Source organism: Ranitomeya variabilis, chromosome 1, assembly GCF_051348905.1.
Source record: "Ranitomeya variabilis isolate aRanVar5 chromosome 1, aRanVar5.hap1, whole genome shotgun sequence".
NCBI lineage: Eukaryota > Metazoa > Chordata > Amphibia > Anura > Dendrobatidae > Ranitomeya > Ranitomeya variabilis.
The window spans coordinates 474,739,500-474,759,232 of record NC_135232.1 but is presented as its reverse complement, the minus strand read 5'-3'; the positions used below and the strand labels follow the sequence as shown (position 1 = coordinate 474,759,232).

Here is a 19,733-nt window from a genome sequence, read left to right as displayed (position 1 = left end):
CATGGTTTGTATGACATTGTGGGAAAAGCTTGCGTCCTTCAGGACCGCGTCCTCAACAGCCATAACATTAAATTCAGAGACCGAGAATTCGGGTGGAAGTGGGGTCCTTGCGAAAGAAGATACGGACGGTCTGGGAGTCTCCAGGGAACGTCCGATAGCATGTTCACTAGCTCCGCATACCAGGCCTTCCGAGGCTAATCTGGGGCTAAGAGAACAGGAACCCCCTTCTGTCTATCTTTTTTACGACCCTTGGAATCAAGGGAAGAAGCGGAAACAGATAAGGCATCTGAAATTGGGCCCACGAAATCACGAGGGCGTCGGAGCCGACAGCCATCTGATCCCGAGACCTGGAGACGTAATGGGGAACCTTGTGGTTTGTTCGGGAGGCCATTAGGTCGACATCCGGAATGCCCCACCTTTGACAAATTTGGTCAAAACGGCAGGGAGAAGAGCCCACTCGCCCGACACGAGCCCCTGACGGCTGAGGAAGTCGGCTTCCCAATTGTCCTCCCCTGGGATGTGGACGGTCGATATGGAGGGAACGTGGTTCTCCGCCCACCGTAGAATCTTTGACACCTCCCTCATGACCTGCTGGCTGCGAGTCCCTCCCTGGTGGTTTATCTAAGCCACGGCTGTGGCGTTGTCCGACTGAATGCGGACCGGTTTTCCCGTGAGGAGGGACTGCCAGCGGAAAAGGGCCAGGAAGATGGCCCTGATCTCCAAGAGACTGATCGGGAGACGCGTCTCTTGAACATTCCAGAGGCCGTGAGATGGAGAAAGACCGCACCCCACCCCTGGAGGCTGGCGTCGGTGGTGATGACTTGCCAGTGGAAGGGGAGAAACGACCTCCCTCGAAGAATGGAGGTGGACAGCATCCACCAAGTGAGAGATTGCCTCATATTGAGAGGGAGATGAACTGGGCGGTCTAAGGAAAGTGGGCTCCTGTCCCAAGTGGACAGAAGGGCCAGCTGCAGAGGGCGAGAGTGAAATTGAGCATAAGGTACTGCTTCCATGGAAGCTACCATCTTCCCTAGAACCCTCATGCCGAGCCGTAGAGGTAGAGGGGCAGAGCGCTTCAGAGCTTTGATGCCCTGCCAAAGAGACATGAACTTCTCTTTTGGGAGGAAGACCTGGACTTGAATGGTGTTGAATTCCATGCCCAGAAATTCTAAGCGCTGGGTTGGAATAAAGGTGGACTTCTGCTTGTTGATTATCCAACCTAGACGGACTAGCGTGTCCAGAGCGATCTGGAGACACTGGGCGCAGTCCCGGCGAGACGGACCCTTGACCAGGAGGTCGTCGAGATAGGGGATTATAAGAATCCCCTTCAATCGAAGAATGGCCATGACCGCCGCCATAACCTTTGTGAAGATCCTGGGGGCGGACGCCAAGCCGAATGGGAGAGCTGTGAATTGATAATGTTGCTCTTGGATCGCGAAACGAAGGAACCTCTGATGCTGTACACAAACAGGAATGTGTAGGTACGCAACCTGGATGTCCACAGAGCATAGAAATTCTCCCGGTTCCATGGAGGCGATCACCGAGCGCAGAGACTCCATCTTGAAGTGCCAAATCCGTAGGTGACGGTTCAACTGCTTGAGGTCCAAGATCGGTCGGAGAGAGCCGTCTTTTTTTGGAACGAACGAACAGATTCGAGTAAAAACCAGAAAACCGCTTGCGGTAAGGAACTGGGACAATTACCCCTGAGGCAAGGAGTGAAGTGACGGCCTGGAGAAGCCCTGGGACATGGGAGGGACGTTTGGGAGGATGAGAGAGGGAGAAACTTCTTCCTGGGGGTGAAGAAAATTCTATTTTGTAGCCCGAAGTGACGATCTCCCTGACCCAGGCGTCGTCAACCACTGATAATCAAGCCTCTGAACAAAAGAAGCCTGCCTCCCACCCACCCTGGAAAGATTTCCAGGTGGGGGTGACCCGTCATTTTGAAGAAAATCTATTGCAGTAAGATCCGGAGGGTTTAGAGGAGCGGCTTTTAGCTCTCCAGTGAGGGGTAGGCCTGAAGACAGGTTTCTTACGTTACCCTTGGATGGCAGACCGATCCTGTTGAGAGGTACAACCAGAGGAGGTGAAGGACCGAAAGGGGCGAAAGGACTGGGGTCCCTTCCTATTGAAGGAAAGCCTAGGCTTAAATTGAGGTAGAGAAGTACTTTTACCACCAGTGGCGTCAGAGATCATTTGGTCCAGCTGTGTGCCAAAGAGCCTGGAGCCCTGAAAAGGCAGACTAGTGAGAGATTTTTTAGAAGCGGGGTCTGCGTTCCACGCCTTCAGCCAAAGAATTCGGCGAATGGCAATGATGTTGCTGTTAGACCTTGCGAAGCAAGCGGACGCATCTAGGGAGGTATTTAAAATATATTTTCCTGTGTGGGCAATCTGATCCGCTAAATCTGCTAGCTCCTCTGCAGGAGCCGAAGCTACAATGCCTCTACGCAGGATCTTGGCCCAGGCCGATACAGCTTTCGCCACCCAAGAAGAGGCGAAATTGGGGCAGAGAGAGGTGCCAGAAGGTTCAAATGCTGATTTGGTTAAAGTCTCAATTTGCCTGTCCGTGGGGTCCTTTAGGGACGCCGCGTCAGGGATGGACAACAGAGTCTGCGAGGATAATCTAGACGCAGGCGGATCTACTTTAGGTGATTCGGACCATTTGTTGACAAGGTCTGAATCAAAAGGATATAAAGTGTCCAGTCGTTTCCTTCCCGGAAAGCGCTTACCGGGATGTTCCCAGTGTCTAGATGTAGTGTTGTCAAACTCTTTGTGATTGGGAAAAACTCTAGAGGGACGTTTCATCCGTTTGAATGAAACGGAGATGACCTGAGAGGTTGTCTCTTCCTCCTTAAGCTCGAGTGTTTGAATAATAGCCGAAATAAGGCTGTCAACAATATCCTGCGTTCCGGAGGTCTGATCTGCCTCCGAGTCAGACTCCGACTGAGACGCTACATCTGACCCGACGTCCGCCTGTGAGGAGGGGGAACGGGTAGAGAGGGTTATTCCGGCTGATGCAGTGGGATCCGGTGAACTGGATGAGGATCTAGACAGAGACCTCTTCCTGGATCTTTTCTAAAGTCTGCCCTTATGAGGGTCTTGGTCAGGTGGGAGCAAATCGCCGTGAGAGGCGTTCGTGGCACTGGTGGCAGTAGTTAGAAGCGGAATACGTTCCAGGACCTGAACCAGGGACTGGGACACTTTAGTCAAGTCAGAGACTGACTTGAGAAATAGCAACAGCCCACTCCGGGTGGAGGGGGAGTGCACTCATCCCAAGCATTAGGAACTTCCTGAGGTACGGACACGGTGGAAGGACTGCAGGACGGACAGAAAGGGGACGGCTGGCCTGAAGCCCACTTTTTCTTACAGCGGGCACAAGCAAGGTGAATGACCATAGGGATATAGCCAGGGGCCCCTGCAGGGTTTGGCATAGGTATAGAGTAAGTGATACCTGAAGCAGGACACGAAAGGCGATGCTGCTTAGGGAAGTATAGGCCGGGGGAGGAGCAGCGCAAAGCCTACCAGACTCCCAAGCGATAGTGGCAGTGCGGTAGATTGTGTCCCGCTTAGAAGAGGTCCGCGTGGCCACACGACGCGACGGAGGCATACAGGGGGAAGGCACAGGTGAAGCGCGGGCTGCTGAAGTCGATTCACGCGCCGGAAGTAGGCGTGGCCGTGTGAAAATAAACCAAAGGCTCGATAGGCTGGACGTTTGGAGGGGCGTGGCCTGACCGAGAGCGCCCAAAGCCAGCGCTGGAAACCAGAGGGAGCATGCCCAGAGCTGAGAAGCGCACTGGGTAAGCCGAAAGAGGGGGCGTGGCCTGCCGGACCGCAGTGCCCCGGGAAAAGAGACCGCGCGCGCCAAAAGAAAAAACAGGTGCGAAATTGGAACAAGAAATGGGGAATGGAGAAGCGAAGGCGACGAGCGCTATAGACGGCGATCACTGCAGACGTGGCAGGCGCGTGGTAGCGGCTGGCGGATGGGGCAGAGGGAGATCTGGTACCTGATTGAAGAGCCGTCCTTGTAGTTGAGAATGGCGTCAGGAGCCCTTGGAAGGTAGGAAGGGTCCTGGCAGAGGGGATCCTCCTTCCCGCGCCAATCCAGCCGGCGCAGAAGACGGCGTCAACCCCTTAACACAAGGGGGGAGGTCACCGCAGGGGACCACCGTCTTCCTCTCAGCCCACTCCGAGGAGAGGGATGAGGAGGGGAAAGGGCTAGGACTGGCCACCAAAGATGGCCCTGAACACCCGTAAGGGTGACAGGGAACGAAGTCCTGCCCAGCGGGTCCGAGAGTGGGCGATGTGGGTGAAACCACACTGCTCTCTCAAGCCGCATAACGTGGGGAGAGCAGGGTGAGAAAACTGCACCCTGTAACCCTTAGAAATAAATCTGAAAAAGAAAGGGAAAAGGATTAATAACACACAAAATCCCTGAAAGAAAAGATAAAGTGGATCTGGGGTTAGATCCAGGTCCGCCTCCGACAGACACTAAGCAAAAACGGAGTTGCCTGGTGCCTGTCGGGGGATGTATACTGCCGGGGAGGAGTTACTTTTCTTTATTTGCATAGTGTCAGCCTCCTAGCGACAGCAGCATACACCCATGGTTACCTGTGTCCCCCAATGAAGCAAAAAAGAAAGGGGCAATTGTGGATCAATCCACTCGGTGGGGCAGCACCTATTAAATGACTGAGCGATTGCTTGAGCTGAAACCCTTCCTTGTAGATATAGCCAACCCTCACTTAACACTACACGAAGGTCAATGGACACAGATGGCTGAATTGAAGGAATTGCTTCATCACCAATTTACAGTGACTTAAAAGTTACAAGCGGATGATTTAACTCATGGCATTTTTATAAAGGAGTGGAAGAACTTGTTATTTTGCCTGTCCCAAAGAGGAGGGTTAATGGCAGATGGCATTGCTGCTTCAATGAAACGTAGAGAAACATTGCTATTAGAAAATAAAATTCTTCTGTTAGCTGTTTATGTGGACCAGAGTCATCGTATATTGCTGGATGATCACAGCTTGCAAAAGGAAAAGAAGTTCTGATTGAGGCAGCAATTAGGATGAGTGGGCTACAGGACAGTCAAGAGCAAGAGGACTCGCTGCTGATGCCGTTTCCTCACCCTCATCAGATGAGGAGTTTGATTTCAACAAGTATTTGGAAGACATAGAGCAGGCAAAGTGTGAAGAAACCAGATTGTATCTTAATTTCCCAGACAACCATGTTTTTTTGCAAACCAAAAGAACTGGCTTTTTATCTGTATATTGGCTTGTGAATTTAAGTGTTTATGTCTGATGGGTCAAGAAGGCAGACTTGCCAACTGATATACTATCTAACATACTGTGTAAGTCTGTAATAGTGACTGTACATTGAGTGTGTTAAGCTTTGTTTATTGATGTGTGCTTATATGCTAATAGTGCTACTTCATCCCATCACCATTGTTTACCTTATCTTGATGTTGGACTGAAAGACCCTGGGTAATTCTAAAAATAGCTTACTTGCCTTGGGTATAAAAAAGACTCAGATCACATCCTGGGAGACTGAAGTAACACAGAGCTATCAGGCAGACATTCTGCAAACCACCCAACAGACAAGAGAAAGGACTGCAGCCAATTCATCATGGCACCATCACGAGGGACACTGATCTATGATTCTAAAGGAAACAACCCAGGGGTTTTCGGCTCCGGTTGGAAGGACACAGATCTGATCCAGTGACCATCTCTGAACCATGGATCTGTTTGGAGAAAGCCAGGGTTGGGACCCGCTGGTTGCCTGGTTCCATGGAGATTGTCAGATAAGCCAGGTGGTGACTCTCGTGTCAACTGGCTTTGGACCTTGTATGGACTCTATGGACAGTTCTTGGTCATCTCCCTATGCTTGTTGTTACCCCTTCTCTGTGCGTTCATCCACAGATGGAGTAGCGACCCTGGGAGCTCTGACATAACATCTACCATTATCTCGACGAGTCAGCGGAAGGGTGAGGCCCTGTAATGTGCACCATCTTGGGGTAATTGGTGGGAGTGTTCTGTTTGCTATTGTGTGCTGTGGTTCAATAAAGTATTGCCACACTGTTTTACCTTAACTCTGTGTTGTCTGTGTAGTATATTGCCCACTGGGAGATAGAGCGGGCGTTCAGTGGTATGAGCCGTGGTCCATGCAGTCTTGCTAAAGACAGCCAGGCCAGCGGACGAGAGCACCAACTGACCCCGTTTCTCCACACAAAGTATTGCTGCAGGGAAAAAATTCCACTCCCATAGAAAACAGATTGACCGTATTTCAGCAGAATTTTTCACTTGCTCTCAAAGAAGTAGAAGAGTTCAATCGTTAATCAAAACTGACTGTGCACGATGCAATTCCTTTATGCCCTGAAATTATTAGAGATGTTGCCCATGTGGTTACTGCTTTGCCACCAACCCAAGTTAGTGTAGAGAGGTTGTTCTCTAGCCTTAAAAAAGAGTTTAACAAAAACGTACTAACAATTGAACAGTCTATGAATTTGTTTTGAGAAATGGTATCGCTTCCATCAGATCCTCCTTCATAGAAGACTTCAAATCTGACCTAATTATTTTCCCCCCACTTACTGCATAGTGTATAATAAATTGTAAATATGCAAAAGTTTTTTTGCTTAAAAGTTGTATTCCAATAAATATATTTTATGTTCTATCTAAATGGCTTGATTATTGTATCATAATAATGATTAAAAGCCTGATGTTACCATTTTACTACAGTTAATTTATCACTTAAATATGAGCCATGTATGAGGGAGTCGGTGTCACGGAAATTGAGGAGTCAGAGGTTTGGCTTACCAACTCCACAGCCCTGGATTCTAAGATTGTTTTTTCATGACATTGTACTTCTTGACAGTGGTAAAAATTTCTTCGATATGACTTGTGTTTATTTGTGAAAATAATGAAAATTTTGTGAAATTTCAAAATGTTCAAACTTAATTTTTATGCCCTTAAATCAGAGAGTTATGCCACACAAATAGTTAATAATATTTCCCACATGTCTACATCAGAACAATTTTTGAAACATTTTTTTTGTTAGGAAGTTAAAAGGGTTGCATTTGAAGAGCCCCTGTGAAAACAGCAGTAACCCACCACAAGTGACCCCATTTTGGAAACTAGACTAGGTTTAGTGAGTATTTTAAACCCATAGGTGCCTCACAGAATTTTATGTCATTGAGATTTTGAAACATGAGATTTTAGTGATAAAAATGTAATTTTTTTCAGAAACGCTGCGTTTTGAGTAGCGTGATAGATTTTAGGCTACGTTCACATTTGCGGTCGGCGCCGCAGCGTCGCCGCATGCGTCATGCGCCCCTATATTTAACATGGGGGCGCATGGACATGCTTCGCACTTGCGTTTTGCGCCGCATGCGTCCCTGCGGCGCCCGCGTCCGGGCGCAGAGGACGCAGCAAGTTGCATTTTTGCTGCGTCCAAAATCAATGAAAAAAAGGACGCATGCGGCGCAAAACGCAGCGTTGTGCATGCGTTTTGCTGCGTTTTTGTTTGCGTTGTGCGTTGCGGCGCCGACGCTGCGGCGCACAACGCAAATGTGAACGTAGCCTAAGTGATTTGTGTGCGCATTTGTGTGTTTTTCTTACTCTTTTACATATTTTATGTAACTTTTTTTTCAAGTTTTTACACTTTTAATGCAGGGCATGTATCATTTTTATTTTGATCACTAGTCTCATATAGTGTTGTACTCATGTACAGCAGTGCATGAGAACAGTCATTGTCTCACTGACAATCACTGACTCAGCCTGTGAGACCCAGCTTATTGCTGGATTTCACAGGCCATCTTACCCTGGGGTCATCACATCAGGGGTACCATGGTAACCACAAAGGTGCCCTACAATATGTACACGGAGGACCGTGACAACAGAAGGAACCTATACAAAGAATTAGTCCTCTTCCTCAGAATGGGTGCACTGGCTATTATTTTCATTACTGTCAGCTAGGGTCTGTTATTGCAAGTTGATGTACTCTCCATACATAATTTTGGACATAACTTACTTGCTTAGTGTTGGCTCGTTTTCCATTTTTTTGTTCTGTTTGCTTGCATCTCCTTTCTTATAGAATTTTTAAACTATATGTTTCAATAAAATTATTTACTTTTTATATTAAATTTGATTGGAGAACTACCGTAATTCTTTGTACAATTCCCATAGCGGGGATCCGATGATTACTAAGGGGGTTTCGTGACCCCCTTGTAACAACTTAAATACCGCTGTCACGATTATTTAAGGGGTTAATTCGGGTCCAATACGGCAGGGTGTCAGCTGTCACGTACAGCTGACACCTGCGGGAATCGCTGCCGCCATTCACTTATTCATCAGCGCCGTTAAAAAGCGGCACTGAGGAATAAGTACCCTTAATGACCGCCATTAAAATGAGCATTGGCGGTCATTAATGATAATTAATTAAGATAGATGCTTGACAATAGATTTACAGGATGCCCACTCTTACCCTCTCTTCTGCTTGTGTTAGCATATTCATTGCTCTCATGTTGACATTCCGACCCAGCTTCTCTTTCATTTCTTGCAATTTCTGTAGCCTCTGACCTGCAGCTTTGGGATTGTTGGCTTTAAAGTCATAGGCTGTGTTTTCAAGCCCAAAAAGATGCTTCTCAGAAGAAATCCACTCATAGTCAGTAAGCATTTTTGCAACCTTATTGGAAAAAAGAGGTAGCCGATCGTTAGAAACTGTCAGGAACCCAAACACCTTTTCCATATTAATTCCATATTTTTATTCTACTCAAAACATTGATATTTAATTGGCTCTATTAAACTGGACATAATGGGGCATATGTATCAAAGCTGTCAAATTCTTAGACAGTGCAAACAGTTTAATAAACTTACCACATTTTAAAATTCGTTCATGCCGTTTGTTCAATCTAATTTTGAAGACATTATCGTCCAAGATTACATCACCTATAAAATGGTTTACTTTGTGACAGAAATGGGTGCCACTTTTTATTTTTTTAACACCCTTTTTAGCGAGGTCGCATCCCCTTGGACAAGATGCAAAGTGTCTAAAACATATCAACTATGTTGCAAGTCACGAAAAGAGGATTTGGGGTATTTACAGTATAATCTCTCGAAGCTTTCATTTGGGTGTATGCTGCTGCTACCAAGAGGCTGGCACTAGGCAAAAAAAAAAGTTAGTTCCTCCTTAGCAGGATACACCCACAAACTGGCAAAAAGCTAATCAGTTAGTGAGAAAGCAGTAGGAGAGGCAACAGAAAACATTAACTTGAACAAGTTCAACATAGGCATAATAAGGGCAGGAATGAAGGCTCAAAGAACAATTTCCCGGTAAGTACCAAAAATCCTTTTTTCTCTATTGCTTCATTGGGAAAAGAGGCCATGGGACGTCCTAAAGCAGTCCCAAAAGTGGGAAATAAAAAAATTGAAGAACGTTCAAAGGAAGACTTGGGCCAGGTGATTGCTGCTAGCAAAACCTTCCTACCTAAGATCACATCAGCCGAGGCAGGTATGCACTCTGTAGAACTTTGAGAACGTATGTACTGAAAACCATGTAGAAGCCTTGCAGTGCTGCGATGAATAGGCCTGATGGCGAACAGCCCAGGAGATCAAAACTGCATAAGTGGAGTGAGCTTTGATCCCGGGTGGGGGCAGTCAATCTTGTGTGATACTCTTCCCAGATAGCAGAGCGAATCCAGTGGGCAATTGTGGCCTATGAGGCCAAAAGACCTCTGTGGTGAACCTCTGGAATCATGAACAAAGTCAGAATGTCTGAAAGATACTGTTCTGGAGAGGGGAAGAGAGAGATGGACAAAATGAAGGAAGGAAGAAAGGACTATGTTCTTATTATGGTGGAAGGAGAAAACTACTTTCAGGAGAAAGGAAGGCACTGTAAGTAAGTAGCATCACTTTGCCTCCGAATGGCACGAAAGAGAAGCCAGCTCAGAGACTCGCCTGATGGAGGTGATGGCCACCAGGAAGGCAACCTTCCAGGAAAGCAGGGGGAGAGAAGCGTCCTGAGTGGTCTGAAAGGGGGAACCCTGAAGAGGATTTAGGACCAGGTTGAGGTCCTAGGGGTTCACATCGAGAGGAACAGAATGATCAACTCACTGTAAGAAGGCCCTGACCTGAGAGCGGCAAGCTAGGTTCCTCTAGAACAGGATTGACAGGGAAGACCTGGCCCTTGAGGGAGTTGAGAGAGAGGCCAGATTGGAGACCTGACTGAATAGAGGCCAGAAGGGATGGAAAAGAAAAGTACAAATGAGCTGCGTGCTCGACTTCACACCAGTTAAAAAAGGTCTTCCAAGTGCGATGTTAAAAGCAGAAGGAAGGTGGCTTCCTCCCTTTGATTATGGTCCGAATGACCTGTTCAGAGAAACCTTCATGCTTCAAGACTGTGGCTTCAACAGCCATGCCATTAAATTGAGAGACTGAGAATTCTGATGGAAGAGGAAACCTTGGGAAAGTAGGACTGGACAATTCGGGAGTCTCCACGGCACGTCTGCTATGAGATTGCCCACTTTTGCGTACCAAGCTCTTTTGGGACAGTCTGGAGCCACAAGAATGACTGGTACTCCCTCCGCATTGATCTTCTTGATGAGCCTAGTAATCAAAGTGAGAGGTGGAAAGAGATATGGCAGGTGGAACTACGACCAATGAAGGTCCAGAGAGTCTGAGCCAATTCCGAGGGGGTCGACAGACCTGGAGACGAAGCGAGGAACTTTGCTGCTCATCCTGGATGCCATCAGGAGGAGGTTGGGTGTGCCCCTCAGACAGAAAACCGCCTGAGGAGAGACCCTGGCAACTTAGGAAGTAGGCTGCCCAGTTGTCTGTCCACTCCGGGAACCGCTGATATTGAGGGCACTTTCTGTGTGGCCCAAGCCAGATGGATCTCGGACATAACGTATCTGCTTCAAGCTCTACCCTGGTGATTTATCTACCCGACAGCTGTTGCATTTTTGGGACTGAATGCGCATGGGATGACAAGTTAGAAGATCCTCCCAGTTCCAAAGGGTGAGGTAGATGACCCGAAGTTCCAGGATACTGATGGGTAGTGAGGACTCCCGAGATTTCCAACGGCCCTAGACTGCAAACTGGTGAAATATTGCTTCCCAGCCAAGCAGGCTGGTGTCCGTTGACACGATCTGCCAGTGTAATTGGAGAAAAGACCTCCTGTGGCGAATGAGGCGAGATAGTTGCTGGCATGGTGGCTTCATTCTATATGTGGAGAGAGAAGGTTGGGTCTGTCCAGAGAGGTCTTCTTGTCTCAACAGGAGTGCGAGCTGCAGATGATGAGGGTGAAACTATGCGAATGGAACAGACTGCATCGTGGCTATCATCTTGCTTGGCACACTCATGCAAGTCTGAAGTGAACGAGGAGATGGACATCTGAGAGGACAAATCCCAAGAAGGGAGGAGACCTTTTCTTGTGGATGAAAGACTCTGGCTTGTGCAGTATCGAAAAGCATGTATAGGAAAACTAGGCGATGGGCCGGGATCAGAGATGACTTTGAGGTGTTGATGAGCCAGTCCAGGCAAGACAGGTAGATCCATCAATTAAAAGTGAGAATCCTGACAGCAGAGCGAAGGAACTTCTGATGAGAATTGCAGACTGAGATATGAAAGTAAGTGTCTTGAATGTCCACAGAACAGAGGAACTCGGGCCAGTTCTACACAGGCAATCACCAAACAGAGGGACTCAATCCTGAAGTGGTGAAGACGCACTTGTTTATTCAGGAGCTTGATGTCCAGAATGGGGAGGATTGAATCATCCTTTTTTGAGTAGAAACCTGAAAAATGCTCCTAAGGAGGAACGGGAAAACAGGATTTTTGGTTGCTTACCGTAAAATCTGTTTCTCGGAGCCTTCACTGGGGGACACAGGAACCATGGGTGTATGCTGCTGCCACTATGCAAATAAAAAAGTTAGCTCCTCCTCTGCAGTGTACACCCTACCGACAGGAAGTAGGATATTCAGTTAGTGAGAAAGCAGTAGGAGAAGCAACATGTAAAAGAGAAAGAAAACTCATACTTTAACAATATCACTCAATAAAACAGAGCTGTTCAACTTTGGAGGGTGCTGTGTCCCCCAATGAAAGCTTCGAGAAACAGATTTTACGGTAAGCAACCAAAAATCCTCTTTTCTCTACCGCTTCATTGGGGGACACAAGAACCATGGGATGTCACAAAGCAGTCCCTGGGGAGGGAAAACCAGACTTCCATCAGGTCGGAGAACTCACCACTGCTGCCAGCAAGATCCTTCTACCTAGGCTGGCGTCCGCCAAAGCGTAGGTATAGACCTTGTAAAATTTGGCGAACGTGTGGACGTAAGACCAGGTTGCCACTTTGCAAAGCTGTTGGGCGGAAGCCCTGTGGTGTACCGCTCAGGAGGCGCCAACTGCCCGGGTAGAATGAGCCTTAACCCCAGAAGGGGTTCTTGACCCGGTAAGCCTCCTAAATTGCTGGTCAGATCCAGCGAGCAATAGTCGCCTTGGAAGCCGGCAGGCCTCTACACATTCCATCTGGAATGATGAAAAGAGAATCCGTCTTCCGAAAAGAAGCCGTACTAGCCAGGTAGACCTTCACCGCCCTGACCAGGACTAGCTTGTTCAATGAACACTCCAGAAAATGAGTCGGAGCAGGACAAAGAGGGTAGAACAATGTCCTCATTGAGGTGGAAGGTGGACATCACCTTGGGAAGAAAGGAAGGCTGAGGTCATAGGACCACCTTATCCTGGTGAATAACCAAGAAAGGAGGGCGACAAGAAAAGGCCACCAACTCCGAGACGCGCCGGATAGGGGTGATGGCCACAAGAAAGGCCACCTTCCAGGACAGAAATAACAGGGCAACCTCTCTGAGAGGCTCAAAGGGAGAATCCTTCAGGGCCTCCAGAACTAGATTGAGATCCCATGGATCCACGGGAGCCCGATATGGAGGAGCTGCATGTGCTACTCCCTGAAGGAACGTCTTGACCTGCGGTCGGGATGATAACATCTTCTGGAAAAGGATGGAAAGTGTTGAAACTTGACCCTTTAGAGAGATAAGGGCAAGACCTGCATCCAGTCCCAACTGGAGAAATGCCAAAATAGAAGGGAGAGAAAAGGGGCATCCGTGAGATATGATTGGACTCGCACTAGTGGAAATAGGCCTTCCAGGTCTGATAGTAGATCCTGGAAGACGGCGGTTTCCTAGCGTGGATCATAGTGTGAATCACCCAATCTGAAAAAATGGACGCTTTCAAAACCGTGGCATCAACAGCCATACCGTCAAACTGAGCGACCGAGAATTCGGGCGGCAGATCGGACCTTGGAACAGCAGATCGGATCTGTCTGGAAGCCTCCAGGGAGCGCCCGCGAGAAGATGGAAGATTTCCGCGAACCAAGACCTTCTGGGCCAAACCGGTGCGTCCAGAATGACCGGCACTCCCTCCACCTTGATCTTCAACAGTTTGGGAAGAGGAGGAAGGTGAGGGAACAGATAGGGAAGCACGAAAAGCGACCAAGGAATGGCCAGAGCATCGGCACCCAAAGCGAGAGGATCACGGGATCTGGAGACGAACTTCCTGTTCAGGCGGGATGCCATGAGGTCCACATTCGGAGTCCCCCTTCGAAGACAAATCTGATATAAGACTTCCAGATGCAGGGCCCATTCCCCTGCCGCGAGACCCTCACGGCTGAGAAAATCAGCGGCCCAGTTGTCTACGCCGGGAATATGCACCGCGGATATCGCCGGAACCGTCATCTCAGCCCAAAGGAGGATCTTGGATACCTCGGCCAAAGCCAAGAAACTAACGAGTCCCTCCCTGGTGGTTGACATATGCCACTGCCGTCTGAATTCGGATTGGCAGACCCCTGAAAAACCTTTCCCAGAGAAGGAGGGACAGGAAAATGGCCTGTATCTTGAGGACGTTGATCGGCAGAGAAGACTCCTGCAGCGACCAACGCCCCTGGACAGTCAGGTGACGAAAAACCGCACCCCCCAGCCGAGAAGGCTGGCGCCCGTCGTTACCACCAGCCAATGAACGGGAAGGAAGGATGGACCCTGGAAGATGAGGTGTGACGTCAGCCACCAATTGAGAGACCGTTTGACCTGGGACGAGAGCCGAATCGGACCCAGAGAAAAGACAGACTTGTCCCACTGGCAAAGGATGGCCTGCTGAAGAGGTCTTGAGTGGAATTGAGTGAAGGGGATCGCCTCAGACTTTGCCACCATCCTCCCCAGGACCTTCATGGCCGATCGGAAGGAAGCCGAGGGCCCTGAAGCAAGCGAACTTCCCGCCGGAGAATTGCTCTGATCTGTTCGGGAAGGAAAACCCTGGGCTGACGGGTATCGAACAGCATGCCTAGAAATACTAGAAACTGAGTCGGAACAAGGCAGGACTTCTTTCTGTTGACCAGCCACACGAAATGGGACAAGGTGTTGAGGACGATGGTCAGACTTTTGTGAGCCTGGGAAAAGGACGGAGCCTTGATGAGGATGTCGTCGATGTACGGAAAGAGCACCAGGCCTCTGATCCTCAAAATGGCCAACAACGCTGCCATGATCTTTGTAAAGACCCTGGGAGTGGTTGAGAGATGGAACGGCAGGGTGACAAACTGGAAACACTCCTGATGTACGGCAAAACGCAGGAATTTGTGATGTCCCGGGAATATAGGGACATGAAGATGGGTGTCCTGAATGTCTATGGAGCACAGAAATTCCTGTGCCTCCATAGAGGCGATTCCTGAACGGAGGGACTCCATCCTAAAGTGTTGTAGACGAACCCCTTTGTTCAGTAGCTAGAGATGCAGAATGGGACGAACCGAGACATCTTTCTTTGACATCATTATGTCACGGGAAGCCTAGGTAGGCAAGAGCTAATAACCCGGGCCCCTGCGATTTCCCTCAGACTAGGGAAATCCTGACTGACCCTCTCCCAGAGTTTACACTGATGGTGTGCATGTCTGGGCCTCCATCCTCACCCTATCTCCTGTTTCAACCCTAGGCTGAAACCACCACCCACCACCCAGTGAAGAGACCACACACCAATACCCACAGTTAGCACAGACAAGGATAACGGAAAATATGAACCACGCCGCAGTCACACAGGAATACACTATAAATGCACAGGGCAAAACAAATACAAATATAGGAAGGAGAAAATATGACAAAGGGAAATACACCACCAGATATGATACTCCTTCTCCTAGATCACCACTCCAGACCGAGATAACCAAGCACAAGACAGAAGCTATAATCGGCGACGCCCAATGTTCAGAAGAACTATTTAAAGGCAGAGGGCGTGACCCAGCTTCCAATCCGAGCACCAGCTAAATTAACCCCGGACCAGCTAGATAAAATCTAGCCGAGGCCACTGAGCACATAGTGGACAAAAGCGGAATTACCGCTGTCTGTCGAACGCCCTAGTATGAACAGCGTCCGACATGACACATTAACAGATTTGCGTATAAACCTGTAAACCTTTCTCTTTCTGGAACTGGAATGATTACCCCCGAACTGAGGAAAGAGGTGATGGCTGCAAAGGAGGACGAGATTCAAAGAAGCGATCCTGGGGCCGAGAAACAAATTCTATTTTGTAACCTGAGGATACAACTTCCCTAACCCATGCGTCCACCAGAGGTGAGCCAAACGTCCGCCCAGCTTGGGAGAGGCGCTGGGGTCTCACCGAGAGTCATGCCAAGGTAGACCTTCCAGGTGGATCTACCTTGGGAGTGGGCCTGAAGGAAACCTTCTTCCTATCTTGGCGTGCTGGCTGCCTCTCTTGTTGTGAAACGGATTCTTTCGTTGCGAAAGATGAAAGGGCCGAAAGGATCGAAACTGCCGCTTCAGAAAAGGTCAACGAGATGTGGACTGGGGGAGAAGGGAACTTGGCCCCCGGTAAAGTCCTTAATAATTTGGTCCAGCCTGGAGCCGAAAAGACGCTATCCCTGAAAAGGTAGGCTGGTGAGGGACTTCTTTGAAGATAAGTCCGCTTGCCAGGCCTTAAGCCAGATAGACCGATGGATGGCCACCACATTACTGGACGCCTGAGCAGCGCAAGACGCGGCAACCAGGGAGGCGGAAACCAAATACTCCCCTGCGTGTGAAATCTGGTTGGCAAGCTCAGTCAGCTGTTCTGGTTGAAGCCCCAGCCAGAATGCCCTGACGGAATTGTTTGGCCCATTTGGTCACAGACTTTGAAACCCAAGTGGCGGCAAAGGCCAGACAGAGAGGACGCAGCTGCTTCAAGGCTGACTTCGCAAAGGATTCCATAATTCTATCATTAGAATCCTTCAGAGATGCTCCACCAGAAAGCGGGAGAACTGTGTTGGTAGACAGTCTGGAAACTGGCGGGTCCACAGAGGGAGTGGTTGTCCAGTTGGCGGTGAGCTCCAGAGAAAAGTATATAATACGCCAAGGAACTTTCCTCTTTGTAAACGTCTGGTCGGATTCTCCCTTTCTCTGGCTTTCTTCGAATTCGGAATGAGGAGAGAAAACCTTGGAAGGTGGTTTAGTCCATGTAAACGAAACCGCCTGATCTGCGTTTTCCGTACAGGAATCTTTGATGCCACAATGAGGCTCTGAACCATATCCCTCATGCTAGCGATTTGGTTCGAATCCAGCTCCAAAACATCCTCCAAAGGCGTGTCTGAAAACGCCTCGCCAGACTCGGGAGAATAAGACCAGGGAGAAGCAGACCGCTGAAACGGAGCGTGGGGCGAGATGGAACGGGAAGAGGACTTGGACCGGCGTTCCTGTCTGGATCTTTTGCAGCCTATATTGGCAAGCTCGGACGGAGCTTCCGGTGGCCCGCTGGCTGCCACAGGCGTCTGCAGGGGTAACCTAACCAGTACGGACACCAGGGTCTGAGACACCCTGGTAAGATAAGCCACAGATTGTGACAGAGAGGAAGCCCATCCTGGGATGGAAGTGTCACTCAAGCGGAGGAGTAGGGGGTTCCTTGGTGGTGGGCACAGTGGGGTTGGTGCAGATCTGACAGAGGGGGAAGCCTGCATTGACAGGAAGAACATACAAAATGTCTGACTAAAACAGATGAGGAGGAAGCAGGAGGACGAGGACGTTCTCCCTTAGAATTAGACATTGTGAAACAGACCCACTAAAAAAATGCCAGAGGGTTAGGGGACAGGAGAGCAGAGGAGAGTGTTAGTCTGCAGTGCAGAGCTACTCACGGCAGATGTCCTGTAGCTTCCAGGCTGTAGGGGCTGAAAAGATCGTAATGGAAGCGTCACTCTCAGAAGACAGGTCCTGTAGGGAAAATTGCCACCGAATCCTCGCGCCGAAAATGGCGACCGCCAGGAGCAGGAAAAGGTGGACGTAAGAGCGAAAACTCGCTCTCTAAGGGCGGAAGAGGGGGCGGAGTCAAACGCGTGATCCGGGAGTGCCAAGATGGCGCTATTGCCGGCAGTGCTGTGGCCGGGAGGAGTGGGCGGAGCTAGGCGCCGTGCGGTAAGAGAGACGGGGGGAGAAAAGCCTGCCCGAAGGAGAGAAGACAGGGGCAGAGTTACCACACAGTACAAGGCCCGAGAAGCCGGGGCCTAGATTTAAAAGCCCGGCGGCCACCGGGAATGAGGAACGGTGCGGAGGTACAAGGAATCCGGTGTCACCGATACTCCAATCTGAAACCCATCCAAAGGTATAAAAAAAGTGCGCCGGGAATGGGGATCCTCTGAGCACAGGGAGACAGTAGCTGTCAGGGACAGACATAAGCGTCCCGGAGCCCCTGCATGGTGGAGGGAGGGGAATTACCCCTGACACATACTCACCATCTTCATCTGTATATCTTGGAAGAAAATCCTGGGGAAAGAGGTACCTCATTCTCCAGGGAATGCAAATGACGTCCAGGAAAGAAACTTGCTGAAGGTCATCCTCGTCTTCTCAACCGACAGGCTCTGGTGGGCAAGTGGGTGGAAGACGGGGGCTAGGACCGGATTGCCTGAACATGCTACTGTGTTAGGGGCTGGGGTCCTGCTGAGTAGACTTATGAGGATACGGGGTGGCAATACACGCAGTCCTCAGTCTCTTTGTGGGAGTACAGTGGTGACTGTTCACCCTGTATCCCTCCGGGTACCTGAAAATAAACGACGCACACTGAGGTAGATATGGGTCTAATGAAAGACCCATGTCCACCTCCTACTGACACTAAGCTAAACTGAATAACCTACTTCCTGTCGGTAGGGTGTACACTGCAGAGGAGGAGATAACTTTTTTATTTGCATAGTGTCACCTCCTAGTGGCAGCAGCATACACCCATGGTTCCTGTGTCCCCCAATGAAGCCATAGAGAAACAATGACTTTGGACTAAAGTAGGGAGGTGATTGCTTGAAAGAACGCAAGAACCATCAAGGGATTTCTAGGGGGCCGGGATTTGAGAAAACGGTAGTGGGGGAAAGATGAAAACTATTTTTGTAACCGATGCAGATGATCTCTCTGACCCACGCGTCGGGGATTATGTAGATCTGCGCATCTATGTATAGAAGGAGATGGCAGCCCATATTGGGGGGGGGGGATCCCCAGGGAGCGACCAGTAGTGATGAAAGAACATGCTTGGAAAACTTGTTTGATTTGGCTTGGGAGGGCTTTCTTTCACAGCAATGTGGTCACCGGGAAGGAGCCGGATGGAAGGAGGGTTTCCTCTTCACCTGCTATGCAGGGGAATGGTCCGGGTGGCTGGATATCCTAGAGGATGAAAATTGACAAAAAAGCGAAAATGCAGCGTGCGCTCTCTGGCGAGGAGACACTTTGCTGGGGAAAAGAGGCACTCTTCCCTCCGATAGCATCAGAGATGATATGATCCAATCTGGTTCTGAACATGCGAAGACCCTGGAAGGGGAGCCGGGTGAGAGAATTTTTTGGAAGCAGCATCTGCATTTCAAGGTTTAAGCCAAAAGACTCAGCAAATAGCCATAATGTTGCTGGAAGCCATTGCATAGCAATCTGCAACGTCGAGAAACGCTGTGAGGAGATATTTACAACAAGTGAGAAACTTGATCAGCCAGATCAGCTGCTTCGTCGGGTGGGGCATCAGAAAGGAACAAACAGATCTGGAAGCAGACTTTCTACTGACCCAAAGCTAAAACTGATTACCTTGATGAGGAGCTACCTTTTGCCTTGTGTCAGCCTCCTAGTAGTGTCAGCAGCATACACGTGGTGTCCCCCAATGAAGCGATAGAGAAAGTAATTTTCTTTAAGCACAAATTAAGGAAGGATGCTAGCGCATTTAACTTGACAAATACGTCCCTATGACTCCATAGACACAGAGCTCAGCTTAGAAACAACTGTTACCCTGGCAGATGCATCAGAGCTTTCTTTCTTGTGTTTGCTGATATTATGCTCTAGCTCCTTTATTTTTAACTGGCTGTCATTGTTGTTGTCCCTCATCTTGCCAGCTTCGGTTGATTTACTCTTAATTTCTTTGTCATGACCCATGATAATTGCCTTTTGTTTGGCAAGTTCTTCTTGAGCTTTCTTCACAGTTTCCTGGAAAAAATGTAGATATATTAATAAAACATATGTTCATAAAATGCAAAATGTTTTCAAATAACATACAATCAATACCACCTTATTATTAGAAACCTCTGCTGCCATGCTATCTAGTTGCTCCTTGTAGCTTTTCATGGCTTCATCCACAGCTTCAATTTGCTGCTGGTAACTTGTTTGCTCCCTTTTGAGTTCCTCAAGCTCCAAAATGAGAGCATCAACCTCCTAGACCATGAACACAAAGAAGAAGAAAAAGGAAATTTCAAAA

The 19,733-nt window shown here is 48.9% G+C and overlaps 1 protein-coding gene across 7 annotated transcripts in view; it reads right to left on the bottom strand.

Annotated features, from left to right (window-relative positions):
- Positions 1–19,733, bottom strand: part of SMC2 (structural maintenance of chromosomes 2) — a 154,279-nt gene that overhangs the window by 37,691 nt on the left and 96,855 nt on the right. For all 7 annotated transcript variants that reach the window (XR_013213289.1, XM_077250912.1, XM_077250957.1 and 4 more), the window contains 3 exons: positions 19,547–19,690; positions 19,271–19,465; positions 8,473–8,673 (listed from right to left, as the gene is read on the bottom strand). Coding sequence is in view for 6 of the 7 variants with exons in the window: in XM_077250912.1 (XP_077107027.1) it covers positions 8,473–8,673; positions 19,271–19,465; positions 19,547–19,690 (540 nt within the window). In the remaining variant the exon portion in view is untranslated. The remainder of the gene's footprint in view (positions 1–8,472; positions 8,674–19,270; positions 19,466–19,546; positions 19,691–19,733) is intronic.